The sequence below is a fragment of the Typopeltis vanoorti genome, chromosome 22 (genome assembly GCF_054136105.1).
Source record: "Typopeltis vanoorti isolate ZY-2024b chromosome 22, IOZ_Tvanoo_1.0, whole genome shotgun sequence".
Lineage (NCBI taxonomy): Eukaryota > Metazoa > Arthropoda > Arachnida > Uropygi > Thelyphonidae > Typopeltis > Typopeltis vanoorti.
The window spans coordinates 14,518,273-14,541,408 of NC_143570.1; the positions used below are offsets into that span (position 1 = coordinate 14,518,273).

At 35.1% G+C, this 23,136-nt stretch overlaps 1 protein-coding gene across 1 annotated transcript in view; it reads left to right on the top strand.

The window, feature by feature from the left end:
- The window catches only part of LOC150094175 (uncharacterized), a 108,898-nt gene that overhangs the window by 52,329 nt on the left and 33,433 nt on the right, over positions 1-23,136 (top strand). Inside the window, exons 7-9 of the mRNA XM_090412415.1 lie at positions 15,109-15,149; positions 19,379-19,455; positions 22,078-22,198. Of these exons, the coding sequence (XP_090268541.1) occupies positions 15,109-15,149; positions 19,379-19,455; positions 22,078-22,198 (239 nt within the window). The remainder of the gene's footprint in view (positions 1-15,108; positions 15,150-19,378; positions 19,456-22,077; positions 22,199-23,136) is intronic.

The window sequence follows — 23,136 nt, forward strand, 5'->3', positions numbered from 1 at the left end:
TATTTTTTCGTGTATATCTTTTAGATATGCTATTATGCAGACTAAATAACTATTTTTGATCTGACACGATCTTTACCTTTTAAATGCCACGATTTTTCATTTCTTTTGTGAAATTTTTAAATTGTATCGTTAGCTTATTATGTTTAATTCATCAACTGATTTTTGAAGGTCATCTCATTGTTTTGTAATATAAACTTGATCATCTGCATACATGTGTATTTGACAAATGCCTTCCATTCTATTGATAACAGTACTTCTGGTTAACTGGGTATCATCTTTTAAGAATCTGATCAATATATGTATTGAATACAGTTAGTGATAAGCTACATCCCTGACTGATACCCTGATTTATTTCAGTCTATTTAGATGAGTAATATCATTAAACATGAGCTGCTATCCCATTTAATCCAGCTGTGGGATTAGATGGGGTATCAGCTCAGGTTCTGGCAGTGCTTCTGACTAGTATGTTTTAAATCTCAGCTCTGATAGAGGGAGTGGAAAGAGGACAAAATAATCCCCCTGCATGAAGGGGATTCTAAACTGCGGTAGCAAATTATAGACCAATCAGTATCTCATGCATAATGGTAAAAGTACTGGAAAAATTGGTCAAAAAGAAAATTCAAGTATGGGTGGATAGGAATGATACTGCATGAGGGACAACATTGCTTTTATTAATGATAGTAGTAGTTTATTACTATTTTATAATAGTGTCAGCTGAGGTGGATAAAAGAAATGGCTACAAAATGATTCTGCTGGAGTTTGCAAAGACATTTGTCAAATACCACATGGAACTCTTATGTAAATAAATGAAAATTAAGGACTGGATAAGACACAGGTCATGTGGATAAGAGAGTGACTGCTGGACAAATATCAAAAGGGGGTATGTGAAGTAATAGAATCAGGACGAAAACAGGTGACTATCCAATTCCTCATTTTGTTGTTTATCCACATCACTCAACTGCCTGTCATTCAAGATGCTTATCCTTGTTAGTGAAGGTTCAGTGCTGGGACCACTAGTGTTTAATTTGTACATAAATGATATTCTGAAAAGAAATTTTGTTTTGCTCATGATGTGAACATAGGTACCGTAATAGTTAACCTAGGAGATGTGCAGAAGTCCATTTGAGTCAGGCCAGTGACCACACTGTTTTTATCAGGAATGAGCAAACAGTGAAGAGTCGACTATTGAAACAGTGACCCCAATCCTTAAGCAGAATTCAAGATTAGCACATTAACATAAGATGGATCAACGGAAAAGAACTGGCAGAAGAGTTTGGAAATTTGAAAGGTGGACAAAATTGGTTTTAATGAAATGAAGAAAACAAAAAAGGTTAACATTCTTCCAAATAAGTATTACAAAATGTTGTGTTACTACATTTTGTATCAACACTAACAAAGATAAGCATCTTGAATGACAGGCAGTGTTGAGTGATGTGGATAAATAACAAAATGAGGAATTGGATAATGAGATTTGTGTTACCGGTCTGATAATGAAGAAATGTAGGAATATGAGTCACCAGAGGACCACTATCTTAAAGAATAGGGAAAACTTGATTTTGGTTGGAGATTTTGGACAAATTTGGAGACTAGAGCAAAGCTGTTTAAAAAATGTTAAGCACGCACGTGGTGGATTTCTGTGCAGGATATGAACATGGTCATTAACACGTTCATTGCCAAGCTGAAAATTGGAATTTCGTGTGGTGGGCAATTTTTTTTTTTACTTGATAGCGATAACGCGCGACCCCACCAGGTGAGAACACGCGATATCGCGTGATTGGCCATGGACGTGCTGAGTGCTATGTTCTAATTATTAAATACTAGCACTGTTTCAACACGATGTGCACAAATTCATATGGTGATGCAAGAAATAAGTCGTTATTGTTGACAGTGATATGTTCACTGGTTTAGGACACAAATATATAGGGTATTTCAAACAGTAAATAGTGCCATTTAGTTCTGAGCAGAATAAAATTGAATATCATACTGAAAAGTGTGGAAGAAAGTTATCAGTTAAGCTGCTTTCAAGGTAAATAGTAGACTCGAACATTAATATTCATGACAATCAAATTTTGAAGACTAGGAACAGACTGAAGAAAACATTGATTCACCCAGGGAAGCTGTTAATGTGTGTCTGTTGCGCCGTTGTAAATGCTTGGTCATTTGCGTAATTGTAATAATTTTTGCTTTTACTTCTTTTTTTTGTACTACTCTTACTTGTTATTTAATTTTCTCTTAATTGTACTCTAATGCTTTCATAAGATTATTCTATCCCTTATATCTCTTGTCTTATTCCTAACAATTAGTCTCTAATGCTCCTACATAAGGTGATGCTGTTAATGAATTGACCTAAGTACTAGACAATTCTCAGGTACAGATAGCAATCTCTTAAGCCAAAAGGAGCTTAGGAAAATTTATTTGATTTGTGACTGTGCCACTTAAGCTCTTAATTAATAAGCATCGGAGATGAGCTATAACACCAATAGGATACTTCTATCAATGGTCTAAGGCTTAATTTTACAGTCGTGGCTATTTCTTAGTTTTTCCTTATTCACAAATTGAAATATTTTTTCAAGGCAGTGCATTGTCTCCTTTTAACAAACAACATGTTTCATGCAACTTGAAACAAATATTACACTATTCCATACACTTCATACAGTCTCCTTAAACAAATAATGAATCAATCATTTACACAAAGAGAAAAACTTCATGCCCTACAATATCTTGGTTTTGCTATATCCTCTCACTAAAAGTTCTCTCATATCTACCCTTCAGTCCTAATTTGTTTCTATCCGATACAACAATAAAGTTCTAGGAATGTTACAATCAGAAGACCACAATTCTCCTTATGCACCTAACTAATAATACTGGAAAACAAGTCCTTGCAATCCTACTCTGTTTCTGCAGGCTGTTTGACTTGTTCTTCTGTGCAAGCCTTCTTTGTACGCTGCTTGATAGTAGTCTCTTCATGGATTCACTTGCGGGAAGAGTGATTCCTGTTTGACGGCACTGGATCAAGTCGAAGGCGCCCCACGTCCGATGCACTGAGCGAACTCCTAACTGCAATTCATCGCAGGAATTACTCCGCTCCCCGTAGTCACAAGTGCGTTCAGATGAGCTCTAGTCGGGTTCTGTAAACCATCCCAAGAAGAATGCAAAAACCGAGAGAGCTCCTAATGCCCCCTATATACTCCTTTCTCTAGTTCCGTGTTTTAGGGTCGGAGACCCCTGAATGTCCATGCACGCCGACATCAGCCGTCATCGTGACCTTCATTGTTCCCTTTGATGTATGTGACAGTGAACCATTGTTCACTTTCATATACATCATCATCAAATTCCTGCCTTGTGTATCCTCAAGGGGATACACAAGGTATCCCCTATAGTAATACATGAAAAATTTACATCATCACTAACTTCCTATCTACAATTTTCCTTCAAATCAGTCTGTTACTTAGCAAGATTCCAACATTATCAGATCTTATATTTCTATAGTCTATGGTCAAGTGTTTTACTTCTGACCCAGCTCCATATGTTAAAACTGGTTTGAACACTCTTGTATACAGCTAATTTAATGTTCTGACTAATTTCTCTCTTATTCCATATGAATTTATTCAGTTGTCTTCTTACAATACCAGCTTTGTTGATTCTGTTGTCTCTTTTCCATATTTAATTTACCATCTTCACTAAAAAATCATGCCTAAATAGCGGAAATTTTTTACTTGTTCCACAGGTTCTCCATTCACAACGCAGTTGACATTTTCACTGATTCTGCCTATTTTCATTGTCTTTGTGATTTTATTGCTGACCTTCATACCTTATCTATTACAACAGTTATTCAATTTAGTCAGGGAATCTTGCAGACTTATAGCAGATTTATTTAGAAGTATAACATCATCTGCATAAAGCAAAGAGCTGACATTAACATCTCCAATTTTGATATCAGGCTTAATACCACTTTCCTTCATAATATGATCCATATAGATAATGAATAAAAGAGGAGATAATCCTTGTCTCACATTAGATTTAACATTAAACCATCTTCCTGTACTTCCTTCAATCATAACTGCTGATTTACAACTCAAATAATGCCCCATTGACACCATATAATTGTAGTGTATCGAATAGCTTCTTTCTTGGCACCTTGTCATATGCCTTTTCCAGATCGACAACTTAAATACAGATCTTTGTTATATTTCCATGATTTATCCACTATTTGTCGTGAAGTGAAGATCTGATCCTGACAGCCTCTATTTGGCCTGAATCCAGCTTGTTCTTTACCAAGCTTTTCTTCCAAAATTCTTCTCAACCATTTCTTAAGTATACTAGCATTAATCTTACCACGAACACTCAGTAGGGAAATACTACCTCTGTAATTCTCACATTTAGTTTTATTTCCCTTTTTATATATGGGTACTATGAGAGCTCTACTCCAATCATCGGGGAATTCATCCCTCTGTCCATGCCTTCTGAACTATGCAGTGCAGCCACTGTAAGACTTTTATACCACCATACTTCAGCATTTCTGGTCGAATATTATCTACTCCTACTGCCTTTCCACATTTCAAGCCTTTGATGGCTTTTTCTACTTGAAGTAGAAAAAGCCATCAAAGGCTTGAAATGTGGAAAGTAGCAATTTTTCGAAATAATTATTCCATACTTCAAGGATATCTTTTTCTCCCGTTTTCATGTCACCTTTATCATCTTTAACTCCTTTTACAGCACTCTTTCCTCCATTCCTGAGCTTCTTCAACAACCTCCAGAATATTTTGCCACCTTCTTGATAATTATTTTCTATATTCTTGCCAAAGTCCTCCCATGACTTGTTTAGCTAGTTTTACACAGTGTTTAGCATTCTTGCATTTGTCTCTGTATTCTCTAAGAGCACAAGTTGACTTATTTGCCAGGAACTTTTATATGCTTTCTTCTTTTCCTTCACTGCCTCTTTAACTTCCTGTGTTCACAATGGAGTTCTGATTTTTTTTTTAAATCCTTGCAGACAACCTCACCACATGCCTCTGGCTGACTCATTCAGGGTTTTCTTCAAGGTTTGTCACTGAATCTCCAAGGTTTGGTTCCTGTTCTCAAACTCTTTAATTTTTCTTCAATACTCTTTGTGTATTTTAGTCTACAGTTCACATCTGAGAGCTGCTCAACTTTTATTTGCTTTAAAACTTTCTTACATGTTATTCTTTTCAATATGAAATTCAATTTTATCCTGCTCAAGACTAAATAGTGATCACTTCCAATTTCAAATCCTCTGTACACTCTGGTGTCCTGCACCAGAGAGAAAACATTGTTATCGACAATAACATAGTCAATGAGACTTCTTATTCCCTGCCTCTTCTCTCCATGCGAATTTGTGCACATTTTTATGTTGGAACATAGTTTTAGTAATAACCAGTCCATGTCCTGAGCAGAAATCCAACAGATATTTGCCATTATTATTAGCTATGCTCTTTTCTCCAAATTTTCTCAGAATATTTTTGTATGTCTCACAATCATTTCCTACTCTGCTATTTAGATCCCCAACAAGGACCAACTTTTCCTTTTTCATTGTGTCAGTTGCTTTTTCTAAAGCCTCAAAAAATTCCTCCATCTCTACCTTAGTAGAACCTTTTGTGGGACCATAGGCACAAATAAGTCTCATTGTCTAATTCCCTATTCTGATATTTGTCCACATCACTCTATTTGAGACTGCTTGCCATTCAAGAAGATTAGCCTCGTATTTTGTGTTGAATACTATGGCTACTCCTTCTTTTCCTTGCTTGTCATTACCTGAATATAACATTTTGTATTTATTGCTCAGAAAGATCTTACCAGTTTTTGTCTCTTTTGTTTGTCAATTCTGTTATGTTGATCTGGTACTTATCTAATTCCTCAGCTAGCTCCATTTCTTTGCCATTGAGGCTTCTTATGTTGATAGTACCAATCTTCAACTCTGGTGATATTGAGTTGGGATATGTTTTAGGGTTTGTTCCAGTAGCTGACTTTTTGCTGTTCGCCCTGGTTCCCTGGCGAAAACAATGGTTGCAAAGACCACACTTAGTTTGCTTACTGTTTATAATGAAGTGGCAACTAAATTAGATAAAGAAAATGGCTACTGAATGATAATACTATACTTTTCAAGGGCATTAGATAGGATTACACATTAAACTGTTGCATAAATCAGAGCAGATGGAGGTGGACAAAGCTAGTGGAAAGGCAGCTGAAGTATGGTGGTATAAAAGTTACAGTGGCTGCACTGCATAGTTCAGAAAGCCTGGACAGAGGGACGAATTCCTGATGAATGGAGTAGAGCTCTCATAGTACCCATATATAAAAAGGGAAATAAAACTGAATGTGAGAATTAGAGGTATTTCTCTACTGAGTGTTCCTGGCAAGATCTATGCAAGTATACTTGAGAAACGGTTGAGAAGAATTGTGGAAAAAAAGATGGGTGAAGAACAAGCTGGATTCAGGCCAAATAGAGGCTGTCAGGATCAGATCTTCACTTTGCGACAAATAGTGGAGAAATCGTGGAAATATAACAAAGATCTGTATTTAAGTTGTCGATCTGGAAAAGGCATATGACAAGGTGCCAAGAAAGAAGCTATTCAATACACTAATTATATGGTGTCAATGGGGCATTATTTGAGTTGTAAATCAGCAGTTATGATTGAAGTACAGGAAGATGGTTTAATATTAAATCTGGTGTGAGACAAGGATGTACATTTTCCCCTCTGTTATTCATTATCTATATGGATCACATTATGAAGGAAAGTGGTATTATACATGATATCAAAATTGGAGATATTAATGTCTGCTCTTTGCTTTATGCGGATGTTATACTTCTAAATAAATCTGCTATAAGTCTGCAAGATTCACTCACTAAATTCAATAACTGTTGTAATAGATATGGTATGAAGGTAAGCAATGAAAAGACAAAGACAATGAAAATAGGCAGAATCATTGAAAATGTCAACTGTGTTTTGAATGGAGAACCTGTGGAACCAGTAAAACATTTCAGCTACCTAGGCACGATTTTTACTAAAGATGGTAAATTAAATATAGAAATAGACAACAGAATCAGCAAAGCTGGTATCGTGGGAAGTCATTTGAATAAATTAATATGTGATAAGAAAGAAATTAGTCGCAACACTAAATTAACTGTATGCAAGACAGTGTTCAAACCAATTTTTACTTGTGGAACTGAGAGCTAGATTAGAAATAAAATACTTGACGAAAGATATGAGAATCCTGAGAAAGATTAGGGGAATGAACAGATGGCATCAATGGCAATATTATATTAAAAAAGGATATTAAGAAAGAACTTGACATTGTCAGCATCCAGGAATGCATTAGCAGAGCTAATCTCAGGTGGTATGGTCACTTAAACAGAATGGGCGAAGAAAGATTAGCAAAACAAGTGTTCTCTGCCAGGTTGGCAGCGAAGCGACCCAGAGGAAGACCAAGATATAGGTGGATTGATATGGTACAAAGTACCTTAGACGATAGAAATATATGATCTGATAATGTCGGAGTCTTGACAAGTAACAGACTGATTTGGAGGAAAATTGTGGATAGGAAGTTAGTGATGATGTAATTTTTTTTTTCATGTTGTACTATCATAGCCTGTACACCCCTTGAGGGTATATGGCAGGAATTTGATGATGATGCATCCTTCCTCTGCATCAGTTAATTGAACTTCTGGTAATGCATTCCATTCACTGACAACTCTCCATGTAAAAAATCTACTCCCCAAACTTCCTCTTCACCTACTCACTTACACAACTTCCTCGGGTGGCTTTTAGTTTTCTCCCTCTTGCCTTCTACTCTTTTTATAATTTCCAATTATAAAATTAATCCAATAAAATTCCCTCGGTAACTTAAACGTCACTTACATATCTTATATCACCTTGTTATAAATTAGAGATTATTGATTATACCGGCTGCGCCAATTGTTTTGATAATTATCATTCCTGTTGGCTGTGTCATTTTATGAGGGGGATTATTTATTCATTTATTTATTATCAATCCTCATTTGTTATGAGAATTTCTTTATAACGATTATTTATAATTTCTGAGTGTTTATATGCACAAGGGTTCCATTCCGATTGGTGCAATGACTTTTTACTATTTCTTTCAGAATCTGAAAAATCACTGACTCAGTACCTAATACAAAATATACATATTTTGTAAAACAAAAACAATATATACACTTCAAATAAATTTACACAATTAACTGGATCCAAAGCTTTTTAAAATCTACACTTTAGAGATTTTCTTATTCAAAAATATGAAATCTTAGTTTTAACACGTTTGAATTTTATTAGTGCTTTGTGTTTGAGCAGGAGAAAGACTTCCACACATCTAGTTTTTAGTTAGATACTGTGTTTGCCAATGCAACATATGGTTTTGCATTTTATTACTGGATTGTTTAACATATACTTAATGACATCTACCAGACTAAACACCTTGTTTTCACAACAGCAAAAATGTTCATAGTCAGTTTCTTTGTTAAGGCCTTTGTTTCCGAAGATATAAAATTTTGTTCTTTCCCATAGGATCCTTTCTTATCACCCTTATGTAGCATATATTTCTTCTGACTCTGAAGTAAGATATTCTGAATTCACCAAACTGAAGTATAGTTACTCTTACCTCATGCAGTTCAATTTTTGTTAATTTATCTACCAGCAAATAAGGTTTCTTCTATTGCTTTATCTATGTTGCTAAATTCCATCTCCTTTTCCAGTAGAAATAACAGATTCAGCATCCTTAAAACAGATGATATTTACAATCAGCATTTCCTCGAACATTCCTATAGAACGTCACTCACAATATTTTCTTTTATTTACTGTCTTAACTCCTCCACTCTAAAGGCTCACAATTCTACGATTCCCTTTTTCTTCTATTAATATGTCCCCGACTATCACATAACTTAATTTCCTAATAAAATTTTGCAGGCCTGCATTCTTAAACTTCCATTAGCTCTCCCTTGTTTATCTTCCGTTACCTCGAAACTGAACGCTCTGTCAGTTGTCAATCGCCCATCAAACTCCTCGGCAAACATGCACATTCCATGAAAGTGGCAAACAAGAAGTTATGTATAATGACTGATGTGTTGTCTCCGTTAGTGTTACGAGAATGTCTTTACAAAACACAGCACTTAATAATTTTAAACCACAATACAATTTCTGAAAGTAATACAACTATCCAAATCCAGTATGTACATAAATTTTTTAAAATGCTTCACATATCATTTTGATAAAATAACATCAATAACGTGCACATCACAAGTGCTGACAATACGTCTTATGAAACGAAAACTATTAATGTGCTAACATAAACAATTTGTAAAAATATTCAGAATTTTAAATTGTGTATTTTTACATACTCCTCCTCCTCGTATCCACCAAACTTTGCAATTTCATTTCTTCAACCTCTCCATTCCAGAGTTCTGATATTGTTTTAGTCACTTTTCTGGATCCTCTCCAGTGTTTTCACATTACATTGAAAACATTAGATGGGTTAATATCGTCAAGCCTGTTTTAAGGTATGACTTGCTATCTACCCGAAATTAAATTTTCTACTTGGAGATTGTTTAAACTTTTCATGAAGGTTTCTAGGCGGTATGAACTGTTTATACTTTGTGGGGATTGTATATCTGTTTTCCTGAGTGGTAATTATTTGCTGTTCATTAGAGCATTTTTTTTTTTTTGTACAAGTGTAGCCATTGATATGTCTAAATCAGAGAAATGTTTGATATTATTGCTTTAAGAGATTATCTTTATGGTAATAGGATTTGCTTCATATCTAAAAAAAAATGCAGCCCAATTTTCCAACCATTACAACTTGGATTCAGTGGTCTAGTCAGTTTTTCTTAATCGTAACATGCATTTCTGCTTATGAATTTCGTCACTGACCTCAAGATGAGCTTCATCTGTCAAAGCTATTTTCAAAACAGATTACCATTTATCCTCAAGATTTAAGAGCCATATCAGTAAAGTAGTGCTGCATTTTTTCTTCCTTCCACCCACAAATGGTTTATTTGTAAATGTATAGTACATTCTTACTTTTGCTGGGTGAAGGATGTTTGACATAATCTGGAAATCGTACTCTAGAGCAAACCTGAAACCCTTTGAGGCAGTGAAATTGCCTCACTGGAACACTTACACATTTCTCTGATTGCCAGGGGGATGAAATTCATCTCCCACTAAAGAGAGTCGCAAACATCAATGCCTGCAGCAGAATTCAAAGCCTGTTGGTTTGAGAGCCGGTTCATCTAACCACTTTAGCCAACCAAGGTGGCAATATTTCAACATGGCTTTGCTGTTGAGCAAAGCCATGTTGCAGAGGAACTTACAAATTATTTGGATTTATATTTTATAGGTTTAAGGCATTTACAATAATACAACTTTAAATTCTAAGCTGTTAGAATTAGAAACCTTTTAATTCTTAATAATTAAAAAAATCAAAAAATACAAATTTGATTGTAGATTGTGATTAATCTGACTTAATATAAGATTGAAGAAAGATCGTTTTATAATGCAGTAATTATGATATCTATGAAAGTACATCAGTGATGATTGCATTTTATTGGTCAATTCTGAATGTGACATAAATAGTTAAGTGTCTTTAAATTAATTTTCTTGTTTCATTTTAAATATGGATTGCATTTATTTAATGCACAATTGAAATCAAATTGATTAATATTATAGGACCCTCGATTTCAAGTTTCTTTGCATATACTTTTCCCCCAACAGCAAAAAGAACCTATGATGTTTTTTAATTTATTTATATCTATATATATTTATTTAATGCTTTTAAAACGTTAATTTTAAAATATGCCAACTAATCCATTCCACATTTGGTGTGCTAGATCAAATTCAGTTTGCAGTAATATGATAGTTTGGTTAATACTTTGAATTTTTTACCAATATTTATGAAATTTTTATATGTTGTAGACTAGAGAATATTGCATTTTGTCTCTTCCAGAATTTTATTTATTCTGAAGTTTCTAACTAAAAATAATTTTTCTTAAAAGAAATTGATTCAACTTTATCGTACCAAGTAAGAGCATGTATATATCACTACCCGCTGAATGAAACATCTTTTAGTAAAATTATATTTCTTAATGTTTTCTAACAAAAAAAAAAAAGCTTTTTTGAACTTATCATAAACAAATTGGCTGGAAGAACACACATAATGGACAACATACTAATTTTATTTTATGTTAATAATATATAATATCATTGGAAGAGGTCAAAGAAAAATAAAACCTAAAGATAGGAAATTAAAAGTAAAAGATGAGCGAAAACAAGCAACACTTTGGACAGCATGTCTTGTGTAGAATATTTTCATCAAAATATTTTATATAGATATTATAAAAGCTAATGGTTTCTTTTAGAGAAGTTATTAGAATTACTGATGTCAGGTATGTCATGTTTCTCATATATGTAAATAAGATATTGGTTTAGGCCTCAATATCGCCAATAATCCTAGCTCCTACTGATGAGATTGGTTGAAACTAGTTAGTGATCTCTCTCAATGTGTGAATGTCAGAAGCTGTGTACATGGATAATGAGGCAATTTGATATGGAATCAATATACTCATATACAAGTACTTTAGTCATAAAGATTCATTACTTGTAGACTTTCATTGGATTACTCAGGTAAAGGATCAAAACAAGGGTATAATTTGTGTACTATTATTTACAATTGGATAACTCCTGAAATCCTAGTTGTAATGGAAAAAGTTAGAATCATCATTGTAGGTTGTTTTGATTTACAGCCAAAGCAAACCAATATTATAAGCCCAGAGTATTAACTCTGTTAATTATGTTCTTTTGGCCAATTTTGAGTTTCTTGGAGGGAAAAAACTGAACTCTTCTATGAGATGGGATAACTTCTTGTCTTCAGTTAAAACTTTAAAAATTGTTAGCACCCCAAACAATTTGAAGAGATGCCTTTTCAAAGGGTATTGTCAATAACACCTGAGTTATAGCAGCTTGTTGTCTTTGACCAGTTAACCATTTTCTCATTAATCCCATCCATCTCCTTCCTATCATAGATTTGAGGCCAAGTGGCCTGTTCTGGTCTCACACTATCTCTTTTGGTCTTTCCCATCTAACTTGCTGTTGGTAAATATTAAATGCATTTGCAAAATCCAAGAATATCTGTACACAAGTCTCCTGGTTCTTCCTTTTGGTAGTGCCTCTACCATTTTCTTCTCTCCAGAATAAAACAGCATCATTTATACCAGTTATATACACTGATAGTGCTGATTAAATAATTCCATTAGATACTTTGTCAGTGGCTGATTATTTTACCATTACCATCCACACGTCTCACTATCCCCCCCTTCAGTAATTAGTCTCTTGCTTTGCCATAATTAGAACTTCCTGTGATTGTACAGTCATTCATTTTGCTCACATTTTATTTTTCGAAGTCTTAGTATACACTTGTTATTTGCACTTCTGATGGTTAACCTATGTGTGAGCAGTTCTAATTAAATGATGTAGAGGAAGGATGCTCAAGTCAAGAGGGAATGATAATGTGACTTATTCAACTATGTGGACCACATGATTGAAGAAAAGCAGCATTTCAGCTCTTTACTCTGGAGCAAGATTTCTCTTATTGCAGTGACAACAAATATTGATAGATCAAATCATCTCCATATGATGCCACCTTTAAAAAAAAAGTGTGTAGGCAGGAAACCAGTGAACATATTTTCATTGGCAAATCTACAGAATAATAAAACATTTATCTGCAGAGATGCATGAAAAGAAGCTGTAACTTGTTACCAGAGTCAATAAAATAAAAATAGCCACTTTTATGGAATAATCTTTACTGCAAACTCCACTTTGCCTCATTGAGACTAGATTACCGTAGTCTAGATACTATGAATACTATATAATAGGTACTATGAATCACTGAAGCAAGATTTCTCTTATTGTAGTGACAAGAAATGATTGATAGGTTGAACTATTTTCTGGGTCTCTATCTTAAATTATCATAAGGAATAAGATAAAAATTTATATGATACTTTTGTGTCTAATTGATACCTTCTGAAACTATTTAAGATCTTATGCTCCAGAAAGATCCAAATTCTACACTTCAGTCATTAATAACTAGGCATGTAGTGAAAGTAACCATACGCCATCGAAAATCTCCTATTGGTTGCACATGGTTCATTTCAGTAGAGGTGATTATAATCTTTCATCTGTAGTTGCATTTTGTTTTGCAACACTTCATATGTAATGCTTGAGTACCCTCTAGTTTTTTAAAAACTAACAGGATGCAACAATAAAAAATATGTTTGAGACACGAATAGTCATCCTAGTATTTTGATGAAGCAAAAGTATATTGTGCATGATGTATTTTTTCCTTCAATAAGCAGTGCATCTATAAATGACTGTTTTATGTGCTCTTGTCTTTGTTTGGTACACACACTGCAAAATACCCTTTATAATCACATACAACACATGAGGTAAAATTAGATTCTTGCAGTTTTCAGTGTATCGTGTGAATATGATTCACATGATACACCGGCTACTTTATATCCAGCTGGCACATAAGTATAAACTGTATATTTGATGAAAAGTCTGTAAAATTGTCATGTTATGCACTGATTAGCTTATGAAAACACACTTGAGACTGATGTTGATGACAAGCTTATATTTTATTTAATTTTTTTTTTCAAAGAAAGTGAAACGTATTCTTGGATTTCTGTGAGCTGGAAACTTTTCTATGTATTTTGTGAGAAACTTATTTTAAATTAGCCAATTTATTTATTAGTATCATGCAGATTGATAAATTTTTAATATATACAGTCATACCCCGAAGTTACACGGCAGGCGGGACTAACAAAATGCATAAGTTGAATTCGCGTAGCTCGGGTATAATTTTGCATACAAACATACAAAAATATTAGTTAATTGGGACCAAAATTTTAAAAAACATTTTTTTTAAAAAAATATAATCATAATTGTAGTTTTTCGTACATAAAAAAAAAAAAAAAAAAAAAAAAAGTTATTTCGATGTCAATGGTTTCATAAAATCTAATAGATTCATCTGATGGCATAATGTCTTTCTTGTCATGCAAAATTTCTTCATAGCAAGCTAATGATTTTTTTTTATTCTTTACATTGTGGCTACAATTCGTTAGAATCTATGTCCTCCAAAATCTGTAAACCTTTCTTTTATGATTGTTCTTACTGTAGATCAAACTTCTTTGCTAGCTCACAAATTTTCATTCTGCCTTCAAAATCCTTAATAATGTTGCGTTTTGTTTCCAAAGTCAATGTTTTTCTTTTCTTGCTAGCTGTAGAAGAATCGGACTTTCGTCCTATGGACAACATTATTATTTTTTATGTGATAAAATTTTTATCAAGAACATAACATTAAACAATTGCAAGGTTTGTAGACTAAAAATCGTGTATGAATGGAGACCACACAAAACACGTCAGTGCTTGTTCACAACGTGTGACATTGGAGAATCCGGCCGCCGCTGGAAAGATAAGACTAGTGTTGGTGAGGCATGAAGTGGGACGGGAATACGTACATATATGAAACTGCATAACTCTGGATTCGCATAAGTCGGGGTATGACTATATATATAAAATTCCTCTGAAAAATTATTAGTGAACGTATGCAGACAGCACAAAAGGAAAATCGAAGAGATAGCAGACTAAATTAGACACTTTATTTATCCATAAAAGTAGACATTGATTCAACAAGTCAGTTTTAAAAATGTTGGAAATTTTGTACATCTATGATTATTTAAAGTAAAAATCAGTTGTTTTTTCTTAGATATGTCCTTATTAATTAGGAAATTATCATTTTTTTTTCCTTCCTGAAAAAGGATGATTGAGATCTAAGCCTGTCATTTGAGATTGATGAATTTAAAATATTTATCAGTTTTTTCCTCGACTTGCTCCACTTCTGTAAGTTTTAATATAAGTAATGTATTTTAAATATTTTGCATTGAAATATATCAACAGTATGTATTATTCTCTCTGGTACATTGAATTATTCTCTTCAAGTACATTGAATATGGTATATTTTAACTGTCTTAATTTAATATAAATATCAAAGATCTTTCATACAATGCTTAATTTTCATTTATTGTAGTGCTGTTAAAGAACTGAAGGTTATCAGCAGAGATGAGAAAGGTAATGTGGCATTTGTCTTTTGTACTATATAACTGAAATAAGAGTAGTTGAGTCTAACGATTTTCTAGAATTAATAACAAACCAAAGGAAGCAACATGTATTGTGGAATGGAGAGATTAATATTTATGCAAATAGAATGCTTTATTCTCCGTTTTGTTTTGATAACCATAACATTAGATCTAGTATTAGAAATTATAATGGCATTGTATCAAATTGGTTTTTGCTGTGTGTGTGTGTGAAAATCTTGTAAAAGGGCTCAAGCACAAAAAAAGTGTTGTAGTTCTTCCCTCCCCCACGGATGCAGATTTTAATCATATTGGTATGGCTTGCTTATTGGGTCCCAGTAAGAATACTTTCTGTATAGAAGGACAAATAGGTCCTTTTATACCATGTGAAGAATTCTGTTGTCTTTTTTTTTCTTACGTGATGTCTGCTTTTGTTCCCCTTTCCTTAACCTTCACCTTTTGTTTACCTTTTTGGCCAAAGTTCTGGCACATAATGAGGAAACTTGGCATTCTTAAATTTCCAAATAGATTTTGCTACCCATTAATTACATTGACTATTTTTGGTCAATATATACTGATCTTAGTAGCATCCTTATTTGGTTAATGGGCTGGAATGCCACTTTGTCATTCTTTATAATCTTTACAAATTACTTGTTGCTTAGCCATCCATTGAAATCTTGGTGTAAGGTTTTGATGGGTGGATTGACATTGATTGATTTGGAGTTACTTCCTTTTCTAGTTTGGAGTTGCTTCCTTTTTCTAGCCATATTCTTAACCTTACGAAGTTCTCGTTCCACCATTGTACTTTTAAATACCAATAATTGTATGTGAATCACCTATTGTTTGAGATTACTGTTATGCAGCTCTTTTGGAATCTTGAAATTTCCATTACTCCTGCTTTAATTTATTCACTGAGAGGTTGAAAAAAAAATGGAAAATAATGCTTGCTCTTTACTTCAAACACTGTTGACCTAAAGGGTCAACAGTGTTTGAAGTAAAGCTCGTACTGTAAAGGTCTGACCATGTGTCCCAAGTCTTGCTGTGCATTTATTGCTTGATAGCAATATAGCAATATGGGGGGGGGGGTTGGAGGGGGGGGGTGGTGGGGGGGGGATGGGATCTCTGGCAATGAACAAATCCGTTGAGCATGAATTCGTTATAATCATGTTTCACAGGCTCCCTCACAAAGTCCCAATCAGTTTCTGATATCATAGATACCAAAAGTGCATGATTATACATACTCATTAAGTTTTATCCAGGCCATTAATATAATCCACCTCCAATGCTTGGGGATTACTAACTTATCTACAATTTTCCTTCAAATATATCTGTTACCTGTTAAGATTCCAACATTATCAGATCTTATATTTCTATCTTCTAAGGCACTTTTTATCATATCAATCCACTTATATCTGGGTTTTTTTCCTGCCACCTGGCGGAGAACACTTGTTTTGCTAATCTTTCCTCTCTCATTCTGTTGTGACCATTTCAATGGAAACATCTGTGGGAATACAGAGGTATAAGACAGAGTGACACGGTGAATAAATGTCTTCATAATTATTCATAGCATGCCTAGAGGAAATATTCAAACTTGATTGGGAAGGGAAAGGTCCGAAGATAAATGGAAGTTATTTAACCATTTACACTGCAGACGACATAGTTAACTTTACTCAACTGCACAGCTAGCCTAAAGATTAACCTAAAGAAGACCCATGTTATGTTCAATATCTATGTCCAACCAGAAATAATAAAAATCAGTAATGAGAAAATTAAACAAGCAGATCATTATATATACTTAGGACAACAGATCGCAATGGGAAATGGCTGATGATGATGATGGAACAAAATAACATGAACGAAATAAAAATACGCATAATGCTTTGGTGGAAAGCATTTGGAAAATTACATTCAATATTCAAAAGCCAACTACCATTATGCCTGAAGAGAAAAGTTTTTAACCAGTGTGTTCTTGCTATATTTGCACATGGACACAAATGCAAAGGAAATTAAGAACAATACAATTTAGCATGGGATAAAGTATGCTTGGTGTCACAAGACTGGATCATAAAAGGAACACGTGGATAAGAAACCAAAGTCTGTGACATAGAACATTTGAAGTGGCAGTGGGCTGGGCATATTGATGATATAAGATTTGCAGTAGTGACATGGGAAAGGAGAGCCATGGACAGACAGTTTTGGAGTAATCGTAAAAAGGCCTTCAGCAGTGGATTGACAGTGGCCAATAATGATGCTGATGATGATATGCATATATACGTCCCGTGTGTGTGTGTATAGAAACATACATGGAATTGACAAACAATATGTGGAAAAATTATCAGATGATCTAGGAGCTCTGCTTACAGTTTCATTTTCCTCAATTCCAACATGACTAAGAATCCACAGCTGAATATCAAATTCAAAAGGAAGTTGTAGTTGCTAGGCTGCACATAGGTCAGTAGTTTTTCTATATTTGAATTTTTGTAGGGCTGATGATTCAACTATGTGTAAATGCAGTGTGCATTCCAGCAATTATGTTCTTGGGAAGTGACTGCACTTTGCTCGAGAAATAAATGGATTTTTTCTTGCACTCTGTTTTGCTATATATGCTAGCACAGATCTTATCAAACTCAGATAAATGATGCAAGGTTTTTAATTTTTTTAAATAGAATTACATTTGATTATATTCTACCTAGAGTAGCCATAAATACAGTTACAACTTGAACAGTGCATAAACCTTTAATCTATCAGTAAATCATTTACAGCTTCAGCACATACATACCACGTGTATAACATAAATATTGCAGCACTCGATGTTCGAAATGTTTTCCTGATGCCTTCATGAATGCACAACAATCAAAGGAAACTGCTATGACTTGCTCCAAATCCATCTTTCGGCCAGCTGTGCTGGGGTGTCATTTCTTGCAGGCTACTCGCTCAAGTTCCAGCCATCTCTGAATCAGTTGGACTCCATTTGGAGTTCACGGATTCAGATTGGGTCTTCCACATTACCATGTGTGCAACCACTGATGTGTGGGCTTCACCTTCTGAGTCCTGTTGGAATAGTCACTACTTACCATGAAACAAGATGTTCAGGACTGTACCATGGGTTCCAGCACAGTGTTTTGATATACTTTGATGGATTTTAACCCCTTGCAGAAATGCAACCTGGATATCCTCTGATATATCACTGATGAGGGGTGATGTCCTCTCTGAATCCTGGGTGCTTTGGCACATGCTGTGTGACCATTGGGGAATATACCCAATTGTTTTTGTGGTTAAATGACTTCAAATAATGAAAATATTCTTGTCTGTGAAGAGGATATCTGTTGTTTGCATACCATTAAAGTGCCTTTGATTTTATCATCCTCTGGAGCATAAGTTGTGGTGTTAGAATGACGATAAGGCTCTTGCCCCCAAGTCATCTGTTAGTACACATGATATTGCTTTCTGCATTCTCACAGGATTACAGCAGAGGCATGCCTTCACATGCTGGTGTGTCCTAACATAGCATAGTTGACCCATTTCTTTGGCAGTCATATATTTGTTCTGTATCATTATGATGGTAAATAGTCAATACAGCTAGACAACTCTACTGATAAACAGGTGAATGTTGGCTGTACACAGTACTAATGGAATTGGGCTTGCCTGATTTTTTAGGCAGTGCAAGGGTGTTCGGAAGTTAAAACAGTTTATGAGAAGGCTATATTTATATGTAGATAGCAGTTTGCTTGTTTTTTATTTCCTTTTCATATATAGCATTTACTCATTCTTCGCTATTACTATTACCTTGACTATTGCTGTAACCTATTGTAATGGAGTTTTACTTATTGCAAAACTCTAAGAGCACATTCACTGTGATAAACTTCCAAATATCCTCAGCCAAATCAATCTTTATCAATGTGGTCATGAATAGTCAATTATCCTTGCACTGTAGGAAAGAATATTCTTTCATTGATAGAGAATGATGTTCAGGAATTGTTTTTTTTTTTTAATCCTCAAAACTGGTCAGAACAACACAATTTACAGACATAATACAATGTTCTTCACAGTGTATTATGTCCTTACTTCCTTCAGTTGAAAATCAAAGCAACCTCCCGACCATTCCTTTTTTAAATTTCAAATTAATAGGTAACAAATGGTGGATATTATCTTTCACTTGTGTGTTGTTTTTTTTTTTGTAATTTACTTGTATTTGGATTCTTATGTTTTCTTCTTGAAAAACAGGTGAAAGAGTCAGGCGTGTAGTTGTTAGTAATCGAAACTTATGGATCACTACAGGATTAGCCCCCACTACACGTGCTGCCCCCCCCCCCCCCCCACCCCCCCCCCCCCCCACCCCCCCCCCCCCCCACCCCCCCCCCCCCCCACCCCCCCCCCCCCCCACCCCCCCCCCCCCCCACCCCCCCCCCCCCCCACCCCCCCCCCCCCCCACCCCCCCCCCCCCCCACCCCCCCCCCCCCCCACCCCCCCCCCCCCCCACCCCCCCCCCCCCCCACCCCCCCCCCCCCCCACCCCCCCCCCCCCCCACCCCCCCCCCCCCCCACCCCCCCCCCCCCCCACCCCCCCCCCCCCCCACCCCCCCCCCCCCCCACCCCCCCCCCCCCCCACCCCCCCCCCCCCCCACCCCCCCCCCCCCCCACCCCCCCCCCCCCCCACCCCCCCCCCCCCCCACCCCCCCCCCCCCCCACCCCCCCCCCCCCCCACCCCCCCCCCCCCCCACCCCCCCCCCCCCCCACCCCCCCCCCCCCCCACCCCCCCCCCCCCCCACCCCCCCCCCCCCCCACCCCCCCCCCCCCCCACCCCACAAGACATAGAAGACAATGTTCAAAGAAATAACCAGTTTTAAGTTATGGATCTGTGAGTTGGTTTAGAAACTCGCACTTGATCAAAGACTAAAGACCACAAATGGCAGAATCATTAAAATTAAGATATTAGAAAGAAACTTGACATTGTTAACATTCAAGAAGGGTAGAGGAAATGTTAAAAAAAACAGGTGTTTAATATCAAGATGACAGATCAAAAAACAAACATAATAATGGCGTGCTGTTATAGTAGCCGCTACACTCCTTGAAGGTGCATGTTAAAAAACTTGATAAAGATAGCTAGAAAGAGAACAGTGGAAATAACAAATTCATTGGTGATGGGGTACCAAGGATTAACATTACTATTCATTAAATATTCAAACCAACATCAAAAAATACAAATGGAAACAATAGGAGACCAAGAAAACCAGGGGCGTATGAAATTATAAAAATGAAAATCCAGGAATTGACATTTAAATTTTTAAATGTTATTTTAATATGCCTACCTGAATGCAACCGATGAACATCTATCCTTCATTAGTCTAATTTGGGGAGGGAAAAGTGATTGGTATAGCTGATGTCACTAGGTCATCATTCTAATTGGATAAGCCTGTTCATTTCATTATAAAGATTTCAGTCAAATGATATAAATCCAGAATTGACATTTAAATTTAAATGTTATTTTAATTTTAATTAAGGTAACATTGCATTTCTGAATTTAAATGTTAATTTTAGATTTTATTTTTAGAATTTTATACTCTTAGTTTCTTTCTTTCTTTCTTATTGTCTATGTTAATATAAATGTCTCCATTTGTACTTTTTCATGTTATTGTTTTCCTTTCCTTTACTTACTAGTTTTAATGCAAAATATAAAATGTATGCACTATTTACGAGATTACTCCAAATGTACTTTGATTGTGACATCGTTTGTGAGGAAATTCAATTTGCTATCATGAAAGGATTTGCACTTGCACTATTTTTGAATATACTTAGTGACCTTAAAATTGCATGGTTTCTGTGATATTTTGGGGTTTTTTTTTTTTTTTTTTTTTTTTTTTTTTTTTTTTTTTTTTTTTTTTAAGTTAAAGTGCATCATTTCATTATAGTGGTGTTTGCTATAACACACTGCATCTACTGCACATGGAAATAAAGCTATCAGAAGGAACTCATCTTTATAATTTGTAACTATTATTTATTAGCTGAGTGGTATCAGATAAAAAAAAAATAGTTATAACTCTTCTTTGCACCATTTTCACAGCTTCTTTATCTCCTTGGAACCTGGTAGACCAAAACTGCCTACAGCTATCCAGGTGTGTCTAATGAGTCTTATAAAGAGGCAAAATGACTTCCTTATCCATACATGTTAAGGTTCGCTTCAAAATCGCAATTAATTTACTCTTCAGAATTTTAGTGATCAATTTTTTTCATAAATGTATCTAGTTTTGGCACACTCAAAAGGTTGCAACCATAGTTAGTGATTGTTAACACAAGGTTCCAACCAATGTTCTAAGCTGTGTAGTTGCATGTACACTGATCAAAAAGGAAGCACATATGCCTAGTAACTGCACACAATTTTTACTTTCAGAATTTTGAATTTAGTTTTTTAATATAGTATAAAAAGAAATAATATGAATAAATTATACTTTTCACTTATTTCATTTGTTTGGCCAATGTCTCCACCTAATATAGCTCTAATTAGTTACTTTTAAACTGACCTGGGGGGGGGGGAGTAAAAACTGATGCTGATATCAGCACATTGCAGATTCATATTTGTTTAGTGTCTGCTTTCTAGACAGTAGTCACTTGATTTTTGTAGATATGCAGATTTAAGCAAATTCATTTAGTGTTCACAATTTTACAGGTTATAGCTAGATGTTTGTGTGTGTGGGGGGATATTATTATATTAATGCTTGCATTGAAAATGTGTGCACAAATGTAATAATACAAAATGTTTTTCATGCACATATGTAAAAAATTAGAATGAATATTGGTTCCAACATAGCAGTAATTGTCGTTTAAAGATGAAACTACTACTTTTTCCTCTCATATAAGTTAATATACTTTATCTTTAAGCAGGTACTTGACATATAGCCATTTAAATTTTATTTTGTTTTTTTGTAGACAAGAAAAGAACCAGGAGGTAGTGCTTTAAAGAAGACTGATATCAGAGCATCTCTTGCTGCAAAAAAATTGGCTCAAAAAGATTTCAGGAACTTAAAAACTGCTGCAGAAAGAAAGAAAAGTAAGAATCTTCCACATTAGCAATGTAGATTGCCACAAATTACTGTTTTGGAAAGGTTTCTACAGGCCTAATAAAATTTAGGAGTGGTATTTGTGTTATAATTACATACATACCAAGGTGTGTGCCAGATCTTATTGAAAAAATATTGTCTTGCTTTCCATACCACTTCCATTGGACACGGTGTACTCTGGCAAAAAAACGACGATGTCATACATAGAAAACAGTTATATAAGAAAATTTAAAGAAGCTGCTAATATGCTAAAAAACCCAACCCAATGCAATAAAAATAAAGGTTTAATTCTCCACCAAGTGTGGTCAGCTCTAATAAAAAAAATCTACCTCAATCTGAGCTCGGACTGTATGAACGAGAACAAGAACATGTGACATCATCCAGTATTGTTCAACGTCACTAACGTTATATATCTGCATTCTGTTATTTGAGTTTTATGAATAGCCAGACAGTTATGATTTGTATTTATTAATTCTCTTGTTTTAATTTTAAGTTATACTATTTCCCCCCCCCCCCCCCCCCAAAAGATGTAAATCCTACGATTTACGAAACTTGTCGGGAACTATTATTTCAGTGTTTTATATAAGTGAATAATTTAAAAAAAAAAAAAATGGTGTAATCACTGAAATATATCTTTTGAACCAATTAGCCACAGAAGTCTACACCTGCAAAGATCTTATTGAGCTAAGACAAGATTTAATATTAGGTTCCTAATTAGCTTACTACTAAATCAGCCTTATTCTAAGTGACCATATCATCTTAAATTACTTCTGTTTTTACATTCTTGAATCAAGTTTTTCTGACTTCATTTTCTTACTTGTTTTGCCATGTTTGGAGTAACCAGAATTTGTCACATCTAGAAAAACAACCACCTTTATTAGGTCTGTTCTGCTGAATGTGACTTAGCTGGTCTCATTAAAGAAGGTAG